The sequence below is a fragment of the Hyaloscypha bicolor genome, assembly GCF_002865645.1.
Source record: "Hyaloscypha bicolor E unplaced genomic scaffold K444scaffold_10, whole genome shotgun sequence".
Classification (NCBI taxonomy): Eukaryota; Fungi; Ascomycota; class Leotiomycetes; order Helotiales; family Hyaloscyphaceae; genus Hyaloscypha; species Hyaloscypha bicolor.
The window spans coordinates 3759410-3782671 of NW_020194512.1; the positions used below are offsets into that span (position 1 = coordinate 3759410).

General features: G+C 31.6%; 1 protein-coding gene across 1 annotated transcript; it reads right to left on the bottom strand.

The window, feature by feature from the left end:
* Window positions 1-16533: 16533 nt before the first annotated feature.
* On the bottom strand, window positions 16534-22905 carry K444DRAFT_503514 (SpvB-domain-containing protein; the record flags this gene model as incomplete). Its single annotated transcript, XM_024873371.1, has 3 exons — window positions 16534-18264; window positions 18361-19829; window positions 19914-22905. Coding segments are annotated over 3 exons (6192 nt in total), but the record flags the coding sequence as incomplete, so codon positions are not given.
* Between the last annotated feature and the right edge of the window lie 357 nt (window positions 22906-23262).

The following is a 23262-nucleotide window of genomic DNA, read 5'->3' on the forward strand; positions in this document are numbered from 1 at the left end:
ATAATAGAATTATATAGGTTATTAATATAATAAAAGTTATATATTATATTTCTTATTTTAAAAATATAAAAAGTAAATAATAAATATTAATACTATAGCCTAAAAGAACTTTATAAAGTTTATAAAGAATTCTATTTTAAACCTAAATAACTATAATATAGATATTATTATAAAATATAAAGATATAAAATAATAACTAAATTAGAATATCTAGAAATATATATTTTATTTAAATAGCTTATTAGACAATTTAGAATATATAAGAACTTTAGAATATATAAGAACTTTATAATATATAAGAACTTTATAATAAAGAAATACTTTATTTAGTAATTTAAGACTAGAAATATAAAAAGAGATTAACTAATAAAGAAATACTCTAAGAAATAGAAAAAAGCTTAGTTATAAAAATCGAGAATTATATAAATTTATTTTATTTTTAGTAAAAATATTCTAAAGAAATAACTAGATAATAAAAAAAATAGAAATAAAAGAAAAAAGAAAAAGAATAAGTTTTTTCTTTAAAACTTATAATTTAGAAGAAATAGTAATATTATAATAAAGTTTAATATTATTTCTATTTCTAGAATTATAAAATTTAATAAAATTTATTTTAATTAAATTAAACTTATTTATTATAACTATAAGAAGCTAGGCTATAAGTTATTTAAATATTCTAAATCTAAGAAACCGAGAAATAAAAGTATCTTATAATAGTTATATTTATTTATATTATAGAAAAAGAATTTCTAGAAATAAAAATAATAATTAAAATTATTATTAAAACTAAAAAGAAAAGATATAGAATTCGAGTACTAATAAATTTAGATATAAAAATAAACTATATAAAAAAGAAAATAGCTTTAGAAATAAATATTATAATAATACTAGAAATAACTCCTTTAATAATACTAGATAAGAACTAGATTTATTTATATAGGAATTATATTTTAGGAGTTATTACTAAGAATATAATAAAAAACTAAAGAAAAACTAATATTTATTTTATATTATATAATTTTAATTTAGGAAATATTAATTTAATTCTAGAATTTCATAATTATATTTAATAGATTCTTTAATTTCTTTTAAAGAAATAATATAGAAATACTAGATTTAAATAAAGAAAATTAAGGTCTTTAATACTAAAAGATTTATAAAAGCTATAAGATATAAGATATATATTTTCTTATTAATTATATATTTTATAACTAATAACTAATAAGTTATTACTATTACTATTTTAGAAACCTTTATATTTTTTAAGAAATATTATTATTATAGGTATAGTATTTAAGGCTTAGAAAGCAAGATAGAAGATTTCTTATAAAAACGATTTAAAGCTAAGGAAAAGAAAACTAGAATATAGAAAGCTATAAAGAAGTATATATATCTTATAGTATACTAGTCCTGAAAGGGTTTAGCCTTTTTAATATCTCTAGTATATTTCAAGTATATTTCCTTAATAAAGCGGCTGTATTATATATATCTAGAAGACATCTAGTATCTAGTAAAACAATTTAGATACCAGATATCTGGAAATCGTAATATTACTTTTTTTTTTATAATAAGCTTATTCTCGAGCTTTATAAAAGCTATTAATTCATCTAATTTCATACTATACTTCTCTCTAAAGTAAAACTAGTATCTCGGATATAGAAGTTATATATAAAAGGCTAGTATCTTTATTATATAATCTAGAAGAATTTATTATTATTTCTATATAGTTCTAAATAAATATTATTTTTTATATAGTCTAGCTAGTATTATAGATTCTATAAAGGTTTTAGTATATTAATATTATTATTATAGAAATTCTATAAAACCAGGAAACTATTATTTAGTATTAAAACTAGATATTATACTAGATTTTTATCTTAACTAACCTATTAAATTCTATATTTTAGTCTATTTTTTATTAGCTTAATTATAATAACCCGTTTAATACTATACTTTTATTTACTATTCTCTAATATTAATAAAGGCAGTTCCGGATTCGCTTAATTTAATAAAGAATTCTAGAGGTTTTTTTATAGCTTCTCTATATAGAAAACTAGATATATCTTTATAGTTTCTAGTAGTTTTAGAAGAAATAAATAGCTATACTATTCTAGAATCTCAAATAGGCCCTTTATTTAGTTCTCTAGCTTTTAGTTTAGATAATCGGATTTCTAGTACTTTATAGTAACCTATATTTTATTCCCGACTTTGAAATTAATTAGATAATAGCACTTATTAGCTTATATTATATATTATTCTTATATTTGTTCTATATAGCCTTAGGTAAGTTATTATAATTTATATAATCGATTTACTAATACTTTAGCTTTATCTCTATTTAGTTTCTTTTTAGGTGAGTTAGCTTTAATAAAAGAGTTCTAGTCTAAAAAAATATAAGGCTTATAGCTTTTTTTAGTAATAAATAGAGACTAGCTAATAGTTTTATACTAAAAGAAGGCTTATTAATAATCGATTATAGTAATCTATTTATTCTAATTATTCTAATAGTAGTTAATATATAGGTATAATCTCTAATTAAAATACTAATTAATAATCTCTATTTATTTATTTATTTATTTATTTAGAGATAATTAGCTATAAAGAGCTTGAGCTTTATACTAATTCTTGTATAGAATTTACTTCAAAAATCGGATATAAATTAGAGTCTCTAATATAATATAATTATTTCTGAAATATCTATTTAGTATATTATATAGAATAAAAATAAAGATATTAGCTATTTAGCTATAATTATATCTTATATTAGAATTATAATTAGATATTTAGACAAGTAATCTATAAATATAGTAATTATATTATAGCCTAATTTACTTTCTAGATAACTTTTAAAGTCTATAATAATATATTACTAGAAGTAATTAGGAACTAGAAAGAGATAAAATAAACTAGGCTTCTTATTTCTAAATATATATAATTTCTTATAAATATAGTAATTACTATAGTATTAATTAATATTCTTATTTATAAATAGCTAGTAATATTACTTCTTTAATAGCTAATAGAGCTTTATATATCCAGAATATCTAGAAAGAAGTTTATTATATATTTTATAAATTAAAATAATCTATAAAGGTAGTCTAGAGATTATTTTATTTTCTATAATATAAAAGAAGGCCGTCTTATAATATTTAGATATTACTTTTAGCTTAGGCTATTATATATAATTCCTCTAGATCTAGTAATATATAATTATTCTATAGAATTCTATTTATAAGTTATAAACTACTATATTTAGTAAAAGCTTCTAATAGTACTTCTATAAAGGCTATTATACCAGAATCTACTAGTAAAGTTTCTAAGAAAATATCTTCTTCTAGGGAAATTATACTTTTAATAGAGGTATTTTCTTCCGGAAAGTCTTTAGTATATATTTGGTTTTTAGGGCTGAATTCCGGATTAAGTAAGCCGATTTCGTAAAGTATTATTATAAGCTATAAGTTATAGATAATTTCCGGATTAATTTTATCTTTAGAGAAAAGTACTTGAGTTTATAGATTCTTCTTAATCTGGCTCTAAATATTTACTTTATCTTATTTTTATAATAAAGTATCTATTTATTTATTCGATTTTCCAGAATAATATATAAGCTTAAAATAATAGTAGAATAAGAGCTTAACTTATCTAGCTTATTAAAAAGAAAGCTTCTTAGTAGTTATAAATTTTTTTTAAAATATAGTAATTAGAATAGACCTTAAAGGAAGTATTTTAAAGGCCTTCTAGCTTAGCTTTTTATTCTTCTAGTACTTGTATTATAATAAGTATTTTCTTGTTATATATATTATAATTAAGCTTTACTAGAAGTATAGTTTTGAAAAAATAAGCTATAGAATACTAAAGGCCTATTTCTAGATCTTATTAAAAGAATAGGCTAGCGACTATTTCTTTAAATATATCTGTTTTTACTATTATAAGCAGATCTGAATTATAGTATTACAGAATTAGAGTAGAAATTATAGCTTCCTTTAGATAGATAAAAGCCTCCCGATATTACTCGAACTATTTAAAAGAAATTTCTTTTTTTATAAATAAAGTAAAAAGCCTAGTAATCCGTTTATACTTTCTAATAAAATATTTATAAAAGTTATAGAAGCTAAGGAAAAACTATATACTTTTAATTATTTTCAGGAGTTACTAGTTATATATTACTTTGACTTTATTAGAATCTACTTTAATATTAGATATAGAGATAATAAAGCCTAAATATTTTATATATATAATTTTTAATTCCGATTTTTTAATATTTATTTAAAGGCCGGTAAAATATAAATAATCTAGTATCGTTTATATATACTATTTGTATTCTATTAGATTTTCTAAATAAATAAGAATATTATTAAGATATACTATATAAAAGTTATTTAGATATTTAAAAAATATATTATTTATATAATATTAATATATAGCCGGGCCATTTATAAGGCCTTTCTAAAGAATATTATATTTGTATACTTTATAGTAGATACGAAATGTTATTAGTTTCTGAGAGTCCGGATTTATAGCTATATAATAGAAAGCTTAGTAGATATTTAATTTAGTATAGATTTTAGTTTTAGGTAATTAACTTAAAGTTTTATTAATAAATAGAAAGGGATATTAATTCTTCCGGATAATATTATTCATATAGCGGAAATTAATATAAAAGTATAAACCTTTATTTGCTTTTTTTATAAAAAGAACTAGTAAAGTAAAAGAAGTTTAACTAGCTTTAATAAAGCTTTTAGCTAGATTATCTTTTAAAAAACGCTTGATTTCTAGAAGCTTTTAAATAGACTATTACTAAAGGAATTAATATCTAATACTTTTAGTTTCTTTTAGGCTTTTAATCTAAATCTTATAATTATATAGTTTATAAAAAGAAAGAGTATTAGATTTCTTTTTAGAGAAAATAGAAGTATGTTTTTTAAATTCCAGAAATAATATTCTTTATAGCTACTAAAGCTCTATTTCTTCCAGTTATTAATTTTCTGAGCTAGAGATAACTTCTTTTTTCCAAGCTTTAAGCTTCTTATTAATCTTATAAATAGAGATTCGACTAATAATATTATTTTCTCTTTTAGCTATATAGTTAAATACTATAGAGATAAGAATAGCTAAATCTAATATTTGTTCTTTATTAAGAATTTCTTTCTGCTTATTTAGCTTTTACTTAAATATTATATCTTATTTAGGCTATAGAAGTTTCTTTTCTATAGTTTTATATAATTCTCTCTAATTAGTCTAAAAGAAAAAAGACTACTTTAGAATAGAAGGTTTCTAGAAATAGCTTATAATAGAATCTTATTAATTAGTATTCTTTTAATACTTTTTATTAGATTACTTCTCTAGCTATTATTATAAAATCCTAATAATATAACCGAATTATATAAATTTAGGCTTGTTTTTTTTAGTTATATAAACCTATATCTTCTATAATTAACTAGAATATTAATATATATTATATATTTTCTACTAAAAATAATATTATAATCTCTAAAGTTTAGAATAATTATAAATATATTAATATTTCGTCTATTAATTAGAAATAAGACTTCTATATATTTCTTAGTAAACTCAGCTAGCTTTCTATTAAAACTATATATAATATAAAGTAAAAAAAGAAGTTATAGTTCTATTTCTAAGAATTATTCTATAAACTAAACAAGCTTTATATTAATAAAAGTATAACTATTAGCTCTAGTATTAATAAAGAAAAAAGACTTGATTTTTAATTTATTTATACTAATAATATAAGGTATTATAAAAGTATTCTTTTTTATTAGACAAGTCAAGTTAATCTCTATTAAATCTATATTATAAGCCTCTAAAATAGAAACTTTCTTTAGAAATACTTGTTTCTTGATTCTATACTAGAATTAAAGCTCGAATTCTCTAAATACTTTACTAGAATAGTATATTCTAGTAAAATAAAAACTAAGCCCGGCTTAATTCTAGAAAGAGCTACTTTAGTTTCCTTATTATATAGAACCGGATAGTATCTAGTATAGTAGCTAAACTCATTATAGTTAAAGTACTTAATAATTAAAAGATTTTTAGTCTTTATAAGACATTACTTATATTTATAAAGAAATATATATTTAATAAAAGCAGTTAATATAGGCTTTTTAGGCTTCTTTTTAGAAGTATATTTTTTAGAAATATATAGAAATATAATATTAGAAGTGAACTTAACTAGAATAGCTTCTATTTTCTTATACTCTTTAATTTTCTTATATATAGCCTTAATTTACTAATTATTAGTAATATAGTATTAAGTAAAGTAAATAGTATTAATAGAAGAATTATTATAGTATATATATACTAATTTCTAAAGCTTTAGTAAAAGCTTCTTATTTAGTTTATATTTAATATCTTAAAAACTAATACTGCCTTCTATAAATAGTTATAAGAAAAGAGTATAAAACTTCTAAAATACTTAACTAGAATATATTTAAAGCTTACTAAAGTTATAATAAGTATTCTATATCTTATTAGGATTAGAAAATAGCTTTTTAGGTAAGAATAGAACTCTGAGAGCTAATAGTACTAATTCGAACTATTTTTGTCTATATAAGAATTAGTTAAGGCAAGAGTATTACTAGTAAGTCTACTAGAAATATAAATAATCTTAAAATTCTCTAAAAGATATAAATTAGTATTTTCTTATAACTTGTTTTTAATTTGAACTAGCTAGTTATTAAAGATAATACAATCTCTAGTAAAGAGAGTTAGATCTAGAAGTTTAGTAACTCTAGTACTTTTAAAGAAAGTATAAGATATAGGGAACTCTGGATAGAAATAAATAGAAAATAATTCGGAATTCTTTTAAGAGAGGTTTGAAGTAGCTAGAGCGGAAGTAGTTAGAGCTACTATAAGCTAATCTATTATAGCTATATAATATTTGATTTTATTCTTAAGCTTAATATTATAGAGCTTAGAATTTTCGAAAATAGTTTTATTATAATTATAAGTATTCTTATACGAAATAGCTCTTTAGATATTCTTCTAATAGCTTTTTATAATAATATTAATATCTAAAGTAAAATATTAGGTTTCTTAGCCTATTTATATAACTTTCCGGTAGTAATATAGTTATTAGTTTTTAGAAGCTTTATAATAAAAATAGAAGGTTCTATTTTTATAGACTTATCTATAAATTCTCTAGAAATACTAACGGAATATTTAGTTCAGAAAGGGCTACTAATAGAATAACCTGAACTAGTAAAAGCTTTATTAGAAGCCTTAGCAGAAATTAATATAATTTCTAGTTATATAGTATTTTGGGAAATTAATCTATTATACTTTTCCTTTATTATATTCTTTCTAATAATCTTATTACTAGTATATATATAAGGCCTATAAGATTATAGAATAAAGCTTAAGGGTAGTAGTTAGGTTACTAGCCTATATATACTTATTACTTTAGGATTTAGTTAAAGAGTAGCCTTTATTTAAGGTTCTTTGATTTTCGGGTTTTCGGAAGAGTTTCTAATATATTACTAGTATATATTTATAAAAGTATAAATATCTAATTTCTCTAAGGGTTTTAAAGCTTTTTGCTTTTATTATTCTAGAGTCTATTACTTGTATTTCTGAGGTTCCGTTATCTTAGTAATACCTATATTACTAATAGTTCTGAATTAGTTTATTTGAAATCCTTTATAGAATTAAAAGAAATAAACTTTAAATACTATTATAGATATAGTATTTAGGGCTTAGAAAGTAAGGTAAAAGGTTTCTTATAAAGACGATTCAAAGCTAAAGAAAGGAAAACTAGAATATAGAAAGCTATAAAAGAATATATATATTTTATAATATACTAGTTCCGAAACGGCTTAGACTTCTAAATATCTCTAGTATATTTTAAATATACTTCTCTAATAAGGCGGCTATATTATATATACCTAAAAGATATCTGGTATCTAGTAAGGTATCTTAAATACCGGATATCTGAGGATTATAATAATTATAATCTTTTTAAAGTATTCTTTACTATAGCTATAAATATTTTATTTAAATACTATTTTATAAAATACTATATTAATTTAGAACCCGGAATCTAGCTATTATATAAACTAGTATATATCTTTTTAGAGAAAGAACTTAAAGTTCTATAGAACTATCTTAATACTAGTTTAAAGAAAAGATAAATTTATTATTTTACTAGTTTAGTAAAAGCTTTTATTATATTTATTTCTAAGAAAAGAAATAGTCTTTATTTATATATTAATTATTAGAGTTTAAATAGAATTACTATTAAGAACCGGATATTATTACTTCTTATTAGTAAGATAATAAATAAGTTATATAAAATAAAAATATATATTAAGCTAGATTTAAAAAATATATATTACTAGTTATATAACTAAAAGAATAATAAATAGAAAATAATATTTTAAATATTATATTATATTATTTAAGCTCTTTAATATACTAGTAATATTCTAGGCTTATATTAATTATATATTAGTAGGTTTTATAGATATAACCTATATAGTTTATTTAGATAATATTCTAATTTATTCTAAAGACCTAGAATAATATATAATAGTTATTTAATAAATATTTAAATAATTATAATAATATTAGCTTTTTATAAATTTAGTAAAATACGAGTTTAATATCTAGAAAATAGAATTTATAAGATTTATTATTAGCTCTTAAAATATAGAAATAGAGGCTAGCCGGGTTATTACTATTTAAAACTAGCTATTTCTAAAAACTATTTAGGAAATCTAAATATTTCTAGGATTTACTAATTTCTATTAGTAATTTATTTATATTTATTTCTAAATAATAAAGAAATTAACTAATATACTAAAAATAGAAAGCCTAATAAAAGATAGTTTTATTTTAATAAAAGAAATAGAAAAAGCTTTTAAAGAGCTTAAAACTATATTTATTATAGTACTAATACTTTAGTACTTTAACTCTATTTTAAAGATCTATATAGAAATATATACTTCTAGATTTATAATTATAGGTATAATTTCCTAATTCTTTAGTAAGAATATAAATATCTAGTAATATCTTATTGCTTTTTATTTAAAGAAAATAATTATAATTAAAAATAAATATAAAATATATAATTCTAAACTTTTAACTATTATTCTAGCCTTTTATATTTAGTAATATTATCTAATATATATCTAGTATATTATTATTATTATTAAAACAGATTATAATAATTTAAAGTAATTTATAATAAAGAAAAAGCTAAATAGTTAATAAATAAAATAAACTAAAGAATTAGTTACTTTTAATTTTATTCTAAAGTATTATATAAAATATAATAATTCTATTAATAAGCTATTAAAAAAGCTAAATTATATAAAAGATATAATAAAAAATACTTTATTATTTATATTATATAATAAGCTATAAAATATAAAATAGAAAGCTTTATAAATAATAATAATAAGCTATTATATTATTTCCATAATACTATAATTTAAGATCTAAAAAAGAGAATATAAGTATTTCTTAACTAGTAAAATACTAAGGAATTCTAAATTAGAAATCTATTTAAATAATAGAATAATAAAGGAAATACTATTATTTAAGCTTATTATTAGTATAACTAGTTATAAATAGTATATACTATAGATTCTAATAATATTAGTTACTAGATCCGAAATAGTATATAAGGAAAGTAAAAAAATACTAATTAAATTATTATTATAGTATTTAAAGCTCGAGTTAATAGTATAATAATTATAATATAATTAGTTTTCTAAAGAAACCTTTATTAGAGTTATTAAGACTTGAGAACTTAATATATTTAGATTATTAAGATATTAGAATACTATTTATATACTAGATAAGTCTTTTTTTAAAAAGAAATTACTATAAATAAATTATAATAACTTTATAAGAAAGTATTTTAGTACTAGTAAAATATTAGAGATTTTTTAGAAAAAGTACTTTTAGTAAAATATAAGAAAAGATATAAAAGAATATATTAAAACCTATTTTATTTATTAATAGACTAAAATTAAAAGATATTTACTATATAATATACTTAATTTATTTCTTTTTCTCTTTAAATCTTAATAAGAAACTATTATAGATTTTATTATAGAATTACTTTCTTCTAAGCTTTATAAGAAAATATATAATTTTATATTTATTATTATTAATAGATATATAAAAAATAATATAATATATTCCTATAATAAAAGATATTTTTACTATAGAATTAATAGAGCTTTTTATATATTATATTATTAAAGACTTTAATATATTAGTAAATATAACTTTAGATAAAGAATTTATTTTTACTAGTAATTTCTAATTTAGCCTTTGTTTTTACTTAAAAATATACTAATAGTTAAATATAGTATTCTATTCTTAAACTAATAAATAAATAGAAAACCTTAACTAAACTTTAAAATAATACTTAAAATATTATACTAGTTATTAATAAAATAACTAGATAATAAAATTAGCTCTTATAAAGTTTATATATAATAACTTTAAATATTCTATAATAGAAATCTTTCTATTTTATATATTATATAGATTTTATTCTAATATTAAACTTTATATTAAGGATAATATTTTAGAAAAGAAAATACTAGTAATATATAAGAAAATATAAAGAATTAAAATAGAATAAGAAGTAATAGAGAAGTAATAATAAGAAGTAATTAAAATATAGAAAAAATACTATAATAATAAATATATTAATAAGAAGTTCTAAGTCTAAAAGAAAGTAATACTTTATATAAAGAATATTTAATAGCTTTATCTAAATATAAAGCTTATAAATAAATACTTTAATTCTTTTAAAGTTCTAGAAGTTTTAGATAATTAAATATATTATTTAAAGCTATTCTTATTATATTAGATCTATAATGTTTTCTATATTTCTTTATTAGAGCTATAGTTCTTATAAGCTAGTACTATAGAAGAGCTTAATTTAATAAAAATCGAGGAATAAAAAGAATTTGAAATAAATTTAGTTATAGCCTATAAAGAAAATAAGAAAGAAAAGAAGTATCTTATATATTAGAAAAATTACTTTCTAGTAAATAATATTTAGAAACTATTAAAAAATCTGGGAAATACTATATAAAAGCTATAAAATTACTTATAATTAGATAATATTATTATATTAGTAAATAAAAGAAAATATAGGAAATAAATGCTTTTATTAAAAAAGCTTTTTAGAAAAACTATATAAAATCTATATAAAAATATACTAAAAATTTATTATTTATATTTTATTAGTATCTTCTATTTATATTAGTTTTATTCTAATATCTTTTACTAGACTTATAATATTTTCTTTATTTTATTATTTATTCTTATTATTCTTATTTTTATTATAAGAAAGAATAAATAAATTATTCTAGAAAGTAGTTAGTATTTAGTAAAAAGTAAAAGAGAAAGAGATTTATTTAGTACTAAAGAATATTAGTTATATTATTAAAAGTATTTTATATCTTTAATATACTAGTAAAAAGTACTTATTCTATATCTTAGATTATAGCAGGAACTTATATAGCCCGAACCGCTACTTTAATAAAGAAGATATAGGTATTCTAGTAAGATAGTAGAGTAACTTAGTACTAGATGAAATCTAGGTAATTTAAAGTAAACTTCCGAAAATTATTAGTAATTTAGAGAAAGTAATTTAAATATAATATAGCGGTTTAGGGAATCTAGAATACTATTAGAATTAGAAATAGAAATAGAAACTAGAACTTATATGATTATATTTCTTATTTATAAATTAGTACTATTTATATATTATATAGTTATTTACTTTAATATATCTAATATCCGGAAACTTAGTTATATTCTTAGAGTATTAAAAGTAATAAGGGCAAAATATAGCTATAGATATATTAGCTAAATAGTTAGTAATTTATTAGTATTAAGAATTATTTATCTTAATTAAGAATATAAATAAAGAAAGTAAAGAAGTCTTAAAGAAAGCTTAAAGAAAGCTTAGAAAAAAAGTTATAGAAAGAGATATATATAACTATATAGATAAGGAAAGAAAAGAAAAGTTAGTTTATAGAAAAAGAAAGCCTTTTTATACTCTTTTTTTCTAAATAGTAATTATAGATTTAGAACTAGAAGTTTCTAGAAATTTATAAAAGAAGGAATTTATAAATAAACTAGAAGATTAAATAAACTTCTCTAAGCTTAAAGAGTAATAAAATAATAACTAAATTATAAATAAAGGCTTAAACTAGAATTTATAAATAAATTAAAAGATTAGATAAACTTTTCTAAACTAGAATAATAATAGAATTATTTCTAAATTATAAATAAATATAAAAATAGAATTTATGAAATAATTAGAAAATTAGATTAATATTCGAATACTTATATTTATTATAGTATTATTATCTTTATAAAAGAGGATTATAAAGAAAGATACGAGAATAATTAGGCTTGACTTAGAAATAAAGGCTTTTAGAACTTTAATATAGGGTTATTATTAGGGTATTAAGTTATACTAAGGGAATAGCTAGAATTTACCTAGTAGAATAGATTCTATAAACTAGATAAAGACTTTTAGAACTTTAATATAAAGTTATTATTAAGATCTCGGGTTATATTAGAGTTACAGTTAGGTTCTACTTAGCTAGAAAGATCCTATAACTTGACTAAGGCCTTTAGAACTTTAATATAGAGTTACTACTAGAACTCTAGGTTATACTAGAGTTAAAGCTAAGCTCTACTCGTTTAAATAAACTTTATAGTATAGATAAAGGCTTTTAGGACTTTAATATCTAGTTACTATTAGAGTCTCAAGTTATATATAATATATAGTTATTTGGGATATTAAGACAAGGCTATTTATAGAATACTAGGGCCTCTTAGAGATAAGGGCCTAGAGGGGGGAATATTATAAGGAGCTAAAACGAGAGGAATATATGTAATAAAGTAAGCGGGCACCTAGTATCCTGTATATAGTTTCCTAGTTTAGTTAAGAATTATATAGAGTATTAGAGTACTGGATTATACTTCCTAATTAATTAAATAATCAGCGTTCCTCCCTTCGGGCGCTAGGGAGTATATAGGAATACGAACTAAGCTTTGAGGAAAGGGTATGGATTAGTCTATGTAATAGGAGTTACTTCTTGGAATAAGTTATACTTGTAAGCGTTACTCTCAAGTTCACTTACCTTGACTACTTGTGTATTACCCTGCTATTGTGCGCCTTATAGCTCCTTCCTCGGGATACTAGTTCTAGTTTAATAGCACGATTATATTCTCGTCGCTACTCTGGCCGACCTCCTTACAAAAGAGAGATTAGGGATTTAAGTAGCCGTTTGGTACCTTGTCTCCCACCGATTCTAAGGTCCTCCGCTTTCGAGACGGCAACTAGCTAGTAAGTACTCGGGTGAGTTCTTTGCCCTAGTTAAGGCATGCTACTTAGTACTTAGGGTTAAAGTACCTAATCGCCCGGATCTAGATAGCAAACTCTAGATCGGACATGCCCCTCTATACCTACGTATTCTGGACCAGCTCTTCCGGGATTAGGCCGAGGACTCTATACCTAAGCTCTTCCGAGAGCGTATGCCAGCGGGTTGTAAATCTTAGCCGGCTCGTAAACGTATTCCAATCCAACTTAGAGACCTTATTCTTAGCAACCTCCTTAATCCCTTCCGATCTAGGGTAGAGGAGGTCAAAGAAGAATCGTTTCCGCTAGGCTTGTCTAGTCTAGCCCTAGGGTAGAGGCGGTTCGTTCTTGATCTAGACCGATTCCGCTACGTAGTAGAGGTAGAACAACCGAACTATGCGGCACCGGTGCGTGATGGCCTTAAAACTCGTAGCTATATCGGCCGTCTTCACCTCGTCGTAGGCATAGTAGAAGTGTACGACCTCGCGCGGGAGCGTCTATAGACGGACGAGAGGCAGGGATCCGTTCCTCGATGTTGGACGAGAGGTGAGGAGGCCTTTCTCCTGCTAGCATCGGAAGAAGTCCTGCCAATCCTGAACGGCTCTCCGCCCGTAATGGCCATTACCGCCTTCTTCATCTTAGACTGAAGCGAGGGCTTGATCGGTCTATGCTCCCTCATTACCTCGTCAAACCATGGATGTACGGCTAGGGCTAGATCCCGTTCTACCCTCTACTCCTCTACTGCCATCTCCGAGTCGGAATCTGGGATTACCCTCCGTGCCGAGAGGTGCTTACGGCGGCTTAGGCGACCCTGAGCCTTTGCTACCCGGCCCTCCGCAACCGTACTCGCCTTCTTCGCCTTCTTCTCTACACATCTCCGTAGCCTCGTTCGATTCTTGCTCGTTGCTCGATATATAAGGCTCTCTAGATTAATCGGTTGTCCTGGATCGGCCTGGATCGGCCTGGATCGGCCTGGATCGACCTTTCTAGCTATGTTATGGCTGCTTCGTTAAGATCGCTCCCGTACGCTTAGCTACTCCGAGGAGGCGAGCTTAGCTTCTGAGGTTGGGTTAATAGCGGCGGTCGGTTTAAATCTAGGTATCTATCATCTTGCTGTGAGAGAGATTGCTGCTGAGGCCTCTGTTATTGACTCGTTTATTAGGAAGGAGATCTTAGGAGGGGTTATTGCGCGGCAAGGGCGTTTAAGACCTGCCGCTTGATTATCGTAGTTAGGAGGAAGGCCCCGAGCTTTAGACTTATCTCCGGGTCGGCGAATAGCTGAGTATCTATCCCTCGGTTAGCTATGACTTTACGGAACCATTGAAGGAGCCCTAGAAAGGTAATATAAGGAAGGAAATCAACCGTCATCTCGAACTATAAAGAGGAGGATATTAGTAAGAGAGAGATATAATAAGAGAGCGTATATAACAAGTGAAATATAAAGGTAGAAAAGAATGGGAAAAAAGGATATTTATAGCGCTATAGCCGGTAATACTAAGCCAATTATCAAAACTAAAGTACCTTGATTTTCAAGAGATTTTTTCTAAATTCTCGCTATTTTTCTTCTAAAGCGAGGTAGCTTACGAAACGAATCTACTTAGGAAATTAAAGCCAATCTAACTAAAAAAGAAAAATAATTTTTAAAAAAAGAAATCGAGATTAAAAAACCTTATATATTAAATTAATCGAGAAATATATTTTATATATAAAGCAACCCTCTCCTTTACTTCTCTTTTATAATTATATAAGTCTCTTTTAATAAAGTTTATTTCAATTTCTCGAAAATATAATACTTTTTATAAAGTATCTTATTCGTAAAATTCTTTTTTTTTTAAAATTATTATAAATATAATAAAGTATCTTTACTCTTTACTTTACTCTATTTACTCTATTTAACTAATAACTTAATATCTACTAGAATATTAATATTAATTATTTATTTTTTAGTATTAAAATAATAGATTTAGAAGCTTTTTACTTAGAGAAAGAAAAAAATAATCTTATGATATAAAAGATAATATAGAGTTCAGTTTTGTTTTCAATTATAATTCGATTACTAATGACCAATTTGCATCCTGCTATACTTTACTTAGTAAATTTAATAACCCTTCTTGGAAAGTTGACCAAATCCTTTAACCTCTTCCCCTTGTATGCAACTTGCATTTCAGCCCTCCCCTCCTCATTATACGCTACGCCCATAAATTCGTCATCGTACTCGCTCATGTTTCTTTTTCGGGCAAAAGCGTTTTTGTATTTTGCAGTCGCGGTGTCGGAGATGGGGCCCAAGATGAAGTCGGCTTGTTGGTGCAGATCTGGTTTTGCTGGAAACCCTTGATCAGTCGAGAGCCCATTCTTCCCGAGTCCAAGGCGGTTGGATATGATTCTCTATAAAGGAAACGAAATAGTAAGCAAGCGGTTAATGGTATCACTGCAGCGGTTACAGCAACTTGACTTACCATTCTCCATTCTTTTGTGGGTTTGCGGCCATAATGGTGGGCGTCACTTGCACTGGTATCGAGATACTTATTAGGCACCATCTGCTGGATAATAGCGCCCTTGCCTTGGTTGCCCTTTGCGTATTTTTCTCCATACTCTCGAGTCATTGCAAAGTATGTGACAGGCCTATCTTGATCGTCTACTTCGGATGCGGTATTAAAGTCTCCGGGCTTTCCATTCCCTTTCTCATCAACCGATGTGATGTGTCGCCAATTGTCCGGCTCATCGACCCATGCTTGTGCTCTCTTAGGCTCTACAGCCCTCCACAAGCTAGTCCATCCATGTGGCGGATCGTCAAAGTCGAAGGGACCAGAAGGGACGTACTCGTTTTGTGGGACATATTCTGTCGTTTTCGGTGCCGAAGACATGGATGTACTGGTGGAAGCCAAGGAAATGTTTGATGAAGCATGCGAGCTTGAAGTGTACACTGGCGTTGACTCCACCACTTCTTGCTTCCCTTCTGGCGGTGAAGCTTGTATCGGCTTAGGAGTACCTTGCTGAGCTGGGGCTTGCTGAGCTGTGTTTAGGCTGGCCAACCGTAGTGCAGCAGATAGTGGCGCAACAACCGCCCAGACGGCCCATGACAGGATTGTGCTTCCCACGCCTCCCCAACTCCAAGACGATGCCGCCGGCCCTCCCTTTTCCATTGAGGGAACTTTCTTCTTGTTCCTCCCGTGACCTCCATGGTCGTCAAAATTGATGGGGTCGTTTCCGCAGTATGCAAACACGTTCAAACCATCCCCAATCCCAATTGGATCAGGCGAAGTCCATCTCCCGAGCCAGGAAGCATAGTATCGAGCACCGCAATAGTCCAGCCCGGTTTCAACATCTCTCTCATAGCTGGCGTAACGATATTTACTCGGCGCTTCAACATCACTTCGACATGCGCGGTACGTCGTCGCGCCGAAGGGAGAGTACTCCTCGTATGAAATGACCTGACCTTTGTCATCCAACTCGAGACTACCGCCAAGCTGGTATCGCTCGAGCGTCTTGCCTTTGCTGTCGGACTCAATAAGCGCCACGCGGAAATCGCCAACGACATGAGATGTCTGCTTCTCCAACTGTATTGTTTTCCCATCACCCGCGAATGTGCGGTATACTTCATATGCCTGCAAGCATATGGTCTGCTTTATTTTGGTTGGTTGAGCTCCACCACGGGCTGCGCGTTCGGTCACTTTGCGCACTCGATTTCCATTCCCATCATACACAAACCAGGTTGTTTCTGGTGTTCCATTGTTCAGAATCTGGGTTGAGCAAGATCGCAACTTGTCGTGAGAATCCCATTGCAGAGACGAGAAGCCTGGCATCGAAGTCATGCATCCGTGACGGCCTGCATCATCGTCGTACCCGTATTTTTCCGTCGAGTTGCCAACAACTGTCTGACTCAGTCGGTTGCTCATGACCTTGTTATCAATGAAACTTGGCTCATTGTATGAGTACTTTCTTGTCCATCCTGCAATCTCAGGGTGACTTGACGCAGCATGACCCAGCTCCACAATGTTGCCTGCCAGGTCATACTTGTACGTTTCAGTATACTCGCAAAGCTGACTGCCATTTCCTGGGATGCCATCTCGGCTTCTTGGTGATGATGTGAAAGGCTTTAAGCTCTGCCCTCCGCCATTATCAGCATCGAATTGTTCTCGGCCACGAGCCTCAACGAGCCGTCCAAGCGCATCGTACGTGAATGACTGTGTAGGAGAGATCTTTGCGTTGCGGAAGTAGATATCTTGCTGCGCTGCATCCACTATGGAAGTGATCTTTCCTCGACAGTCGTATTTGTAGAACAAATCTTGCATTACAGTCCGATCGTCACGAGTTGTTCTCGTATTCGTCAACTGGAGGCTGATTGGATCGTACTTGTATTGAGTCTCCGAGCCGTTGCCATAATTGACAGACAGTCTTTGGCCATTAACAGAATAGGTCGCATCTTTGATGTAGGGCTTGAAAGATTGGGATGAGTTAGGAGGTGCCCAGCTGACTGATTTGGCCTGGCCAGTCAAGTTAAACTCTCGTCGAGTAGTACTTCCGTCTGGAGACACCGTGCTGAATGCGCGATTATAAGCGTCAAAATTGGCGCGTTCACCATAGACGGTGCTTTCCAGCTGCACTGTGTCTTCATCAGACCAGTTCAGCGTGTTCTTGTAGTCGATAGCAAGCTGAGTCTCCGAATGCAAGCAGTTCCCCTTGAAGTCAAACGCGACATTAGTCCTCACACCTGCCTGATCAAAAGATTTGACGACTTGCCCGCTCAGATTGCGTGCAGCCGCGTCCGAGATCGATTCGCCATAGATTGTCTTGCCAACCAGAATCTCAGACGCAGAGCCCAGCTTCAAGTACTCCCCTGTTGGCCTGCCAAGCGAGTCATATGTCGTCCGAGTCCGCATGTTCCTGGCGTCCCATCCTAGAACCTTTCGACCAAGAACATTGAAGAAGGTGAATCCTTCTGCTTTATCCATACTCGCTTGGTACATGCAGCGAGATAACAGATCATGACGGCTCTTGACAACTAGTCGATCGAGAGGATCCCAGACACCTGCCAATCTGCCGTAGAGATCGAATTCAGATCGACTGTGGAGCTCTTGAGAGCTGTTTTGAGCTATTGACAAGAATGTTCTGCCGGCCACGTCTAAGTGCGCGGTCGTCGGGAGGTCGTTGTACCTGGAAGACTTCGTTGCCGCATCCTGACCCCATTTATCACCCTTCACATGGGCATCAAACCATGAAGGTAGATAAGAGCTAGACTCCAGGCCTTTGAAGCTAGGCCCTATGTCAGGATCTTGCATAGGATCATTGATGAGAACGGTGTTCCCGGCGTCAAAAGTAGTCTGTGACCATGCATCAAAGCGTATCTTGCTCCAAGAATGGTCGGCATTCAATGTTCCAATCACCCGACCGATGGAATCACGCAGAAAGGTAGCTTGAGCTACCTGGCTACCGTCATCTGACTGGAATCGAAAGTCGTGCGTGTTGGAGAAGAATGGGCTGAATTGCTTGACTGGTTGCCCTTTGTTGTCGTGTATGACCCACCCATTGAATCTCCATTGGGCACCACCACTGCTCTGATCTGCCAATTCAACAACTTGGAATGGACTGCCATGGCCATTCATGTATGTGATCGTCACTAATATCTTTGCTTCGCTAGCCGGCGGGTTTGTCGACCCAAAATGTACGTCACGAGATATCACGGCCTCGAAACAAGGTACTTGAATTCCGCCAGTGCCCGTTCTGCCATACCGATGCGTGTCGGAAATCTTGCGAGAGCCCGCATTGCCCAGTAGCTGCTTGGTCAATGGTCCTAGCGGATCTTTGATGAATTGATCCAACTGATCTGTCGACAGCACAGGCGTAAGTCCATCGACTGAATCGCCCAGCCGTTCCGTGTCCTTGCCCATGACAGCGGATGCAGCGATTCCAGCCAATGGGGAAAACACGACTTTTTTTCGGTTGCCATTTGGATCAGTAGTGAGTGAAGCTTGGAGAGCAACATAATCGTTCGAGAATTCTGTCTTGTTACCCAGACTATCAGTCCGACTTATCGGAAGGAGCTTCAACTCATCTAAGTTTTCGTGTGCTGGATTGGCGAATGGATCTAGAACTGTGGTTGTCTGATAGAAGTTCTTTCGGGCTTCATTAAGTTCGTTGACTCCATCTCGACTGAACAAAGAGCGAGACGAGGGAACCCACGAATTGCCACTGGAGTCTAGATCCACGTATCCGGCAGCCTTCAGTGTTCCAACTAGGTCAGAAGCAGGCATGAGCAATTCTGTGCCTCTTGTGAGCAATCCCTTTAGCAAGGATTCAGTAGAAGCCAATTGAAAGCTCTGATCAAGCACGGAAAACTTCTGGATGATCCCATAGTCGAGTCTTCCAGACAGGTTGGATGTGCGATAGTAGGAGCGAGAGTCTGTCAGCAGCAACTTCTGCTTCCTTGTTGGGTCGATTTTTGGCTCCGGCTCGGAAGCAATCTCATCTGCTTCGCGAAAGAACGAAAACTCGTCTTTTGTCAACGCATCGAAAGAGAGACGCTGGGGAAGACTTGGTGCAAGTATCCGGTAACTGCGTGACCCTGCAGTGGATGGCCCACAAAAGTAATCGGCGTCCTCAATGGCATTTGTATAGTCGGTTTCCGAATAATTTACTATGCTCTCTTGTTGTTTGGCCCTATCCCGTGGGTCGGAAAGAGGGCTCTGAAGGCGACCATAGCTGACTGATGCAGATTTGACAGTGTTTCCAAATCGATCGACTTCGAGAGTGAAGGTGTGTTGGATGCGAGGATCATCCATCATTCGTTCGTAATTGCATGTTATCGTCTCTCGACCGACGACAGTGAAAACTCCGTGCAGGTCGTTTGTGCGCTTTTGGCGCATCTTGACTTCGTAATTCGATTCCGAGACAACGAATGGCCGTCCAGCTTTCGGAGACTGATCATCGCTGAAGAGCTCCTCCCTCAACAGCGACCCCTTGAGAGCCCTATGAGCTTCTCTAAAATCCGATGTTGACATATTCTCTGGAAGCTTTGAAGCTGAAAGCTGTTGAGATCCGAAGATATCCAGCAAAGAGGTCGTCTGCTGAAAAGCACCAGTGTGAAACCAACTCCTTCGGTGGACGGGAGGTTGCTGGTATCTAACACGATTGCCCACTGATTCTGCAAAGTCCTCGGCATCCCACTGCTCGACCATTGCGAAGCCCCGAAATTCCTTCTCAAAACCGTCATAGAAGCCATCGTGATACGCATATCTCGTCGAAATTGAAGCTTGCGCGATTCTATCATGTATGACTACTCGGTCCACACAATGGATCGGGAATGGTAATCGAGTCTGCCAGGGTATTCCTCGACGTTCATCGTCGTGGTAGTATTTGGTAGAAGGGCAATAACTGACAGTTGTTTCCATCCCAAAGCCATTCGAGTAAGCGGACAGCAAGTGTGATTTCGATCCGCCCGTCAGGTCAACATAGCGGAGACCTGTTGTCCCAAACTCGTCTGGAGCTACCCAACACAAGCAGCCTGTACCATTGCCTAATAGGTCAACGGCACTCACAGCAGACAGCTGGTCAAGTTGGGGGAATGTTGAAACAGTCTGAACCTCGCTCCAGCCATTTCCCGCCAGGTTGAAGTAGACATGTGCAGTGCCACCAGCTGGGAGATAGATCAAATCTGTAGTTCCAGAACCATCAACGTCGAGCAGCCGTAACCGATCTACGGAGAATTGATCCGAATGATCCATGTAAGGCGACTTATCCATCCTCACCAGGCTCCCAAACTTTCCATAACCCATATTTGGCCAATAAGAGATGTCACCATTGCGGATTCTCACAATGTCCGACAAGCCGTCTCCAGACATATCAGCAAGGGAAAAGCTTTCTTGCTCATCTCCAGTCTGTAAACTTGGCTTCTCTGCGCTGTTCATTGTTTGTCGTTGCGGCCCAAATCCTTCTGACTTGAGAGAAGGATACCATGCTACCTCCCCGTTCTCATCAATGCTCTGGACAATATCTGCGTTTCCACTGCCGGTTAGATCGACCCGTCTGAGGACTCGATTGTTCAAGTCCAGCGTCGGCAAAGTAGCAAATGGAACGAAGTTTGTCCAATCATCATCTTCGGTACGCTCAAAATACCCACGCATGTTACCAGACGAGTCCAAGACGACAAAATCCAGCCGTCCGTCATGATCAAGATCTTCAAAGAAGAATTGACCATCTTCCAGGCCGGCATTCGGCAAGATCGGTATTTGTCTGGGGGGACCAAAACATTTCTTCGAGTCGGGAAGGAAGCCAGAACATTCGTTTCTTTGATAATACCAGCCATTGCCTGGTATCATGGCGAGGATTCCTGGCGCACCCTCTCCATCTAGGTCCAGCCACTGAGACTTTGGATCATTCTGATGAGGTAGGTTGAGTACCGATGAGGCGTCTATCTCCGACAACGGCAGATCGTTCAGTTGGGCCATCTGTGTGTACTTGAGCTCTACCGGAGGCAAGCTTTCACTCAAATAGCTACCTTTACTATCTGGCATGTACCCCGATTCCGTTACCGACTTGAGAAGCGTGAATGCAGGCGACTCTTCATAATCGAGAATCACTGCCGAAACCAAACAATCATCCACGTCAAGCTTCTCAGGAATGTGATGAAACATCAATACTCTCCGGCACAGGCGATTGCTTCTAATCTCAAATCCACTCTTGTAAGAAGAGAATGGGTCGTTCCTCGATTTCCAGATGCCGACTTCGTGTGTGGTTGGTGTCGAAGCATCATATTCTCCATAGTCAAACACCACCTCGAACAACCATTGGTCTGATGAAGCGGTCGAGGGAGGAAGTACCTCCCAAGTCTTGAGATCTCGATTCGGCGTTCGATTTCCATATTTGATGCTCTTCATGTACTTGTTCGTTGAACGTGCCGTTGCATCTCGATGCTGCTCGCAAGCAAGCGTCAAATCGAGTCCGGACGAATCATCGGCTTTGTAAGTCAGAATGCTGCGATTGCCTTGAAGGTCGTAGGTCTCGCAGGCTAGCCATGAGAAGATTCGTTTCGAACCTCCGTTTCCATGGAAGATTTGCGATTCTTCATTGCGACCATAAATGGTCGTCGCCCCAGTCGCTGAAATTGTGCGCCAATAAATGTCGCCTGCATCCTTCGTGTTTAGCCATCTTTCGATTCTAGTCACACCTCCCTCGACCCGAGGCCGGTATCGACGAATAGCATAATCACCCACAGTGCGCTCGTCAAACATTGCTTGATCTCCAGATGCTGGTTCGTTTATCGTTGCATCGCGTAGCGCTGGCACCAAGTCCTCCGCATCCGACATCTGAAAAACATCCTCATCGCTGTAGAGCGGAACTCCAGTGGACGTCTTCCGAGAGATACTTCCTGCTGAGAGTTGCCATCCAAAGCCAAAGGGACCATTTCCGTTACCAGAGTCATATGTAAGTGCCAATGATGCGCCAGTTCCTGAACGACCTGGAGAAGTCGTTATCGGAATGGATAATGACATGGTCCCATTGACTGCATTGACTCCGAATTTCTCTCCGATTGCTCTTTGAGATCCTCCCCGCGTCCACTAGAAGGTAGAGCACCAGGAAGAAAACCATTTGAAGCTTCGGCATTCTCAGAAACATGGGATGCTCCCGATGTTGGTGATCCTGAAGGAAACTGTGGCAGTTGTGCGGTGCTCCCATCCCCGAGTGGCCTTCTAGTTACTGGCGATTTGTTAGCAGCCATGCTGATTATTTTGTGGCAGCCCAAGGAGACTCAGAATCAGAGCTTCATCAGATTTGAGCACTTGTCTTGAGTTAATCCTGTATGAACGTTACTCAGGATAGATTTGAAAACACTGCTACATTTGAGACGAAAGGCTAAGGCTGTGGTCGTAGGTGAGGCTGCCCATTTCTGGAAGTCACAGCTTGCT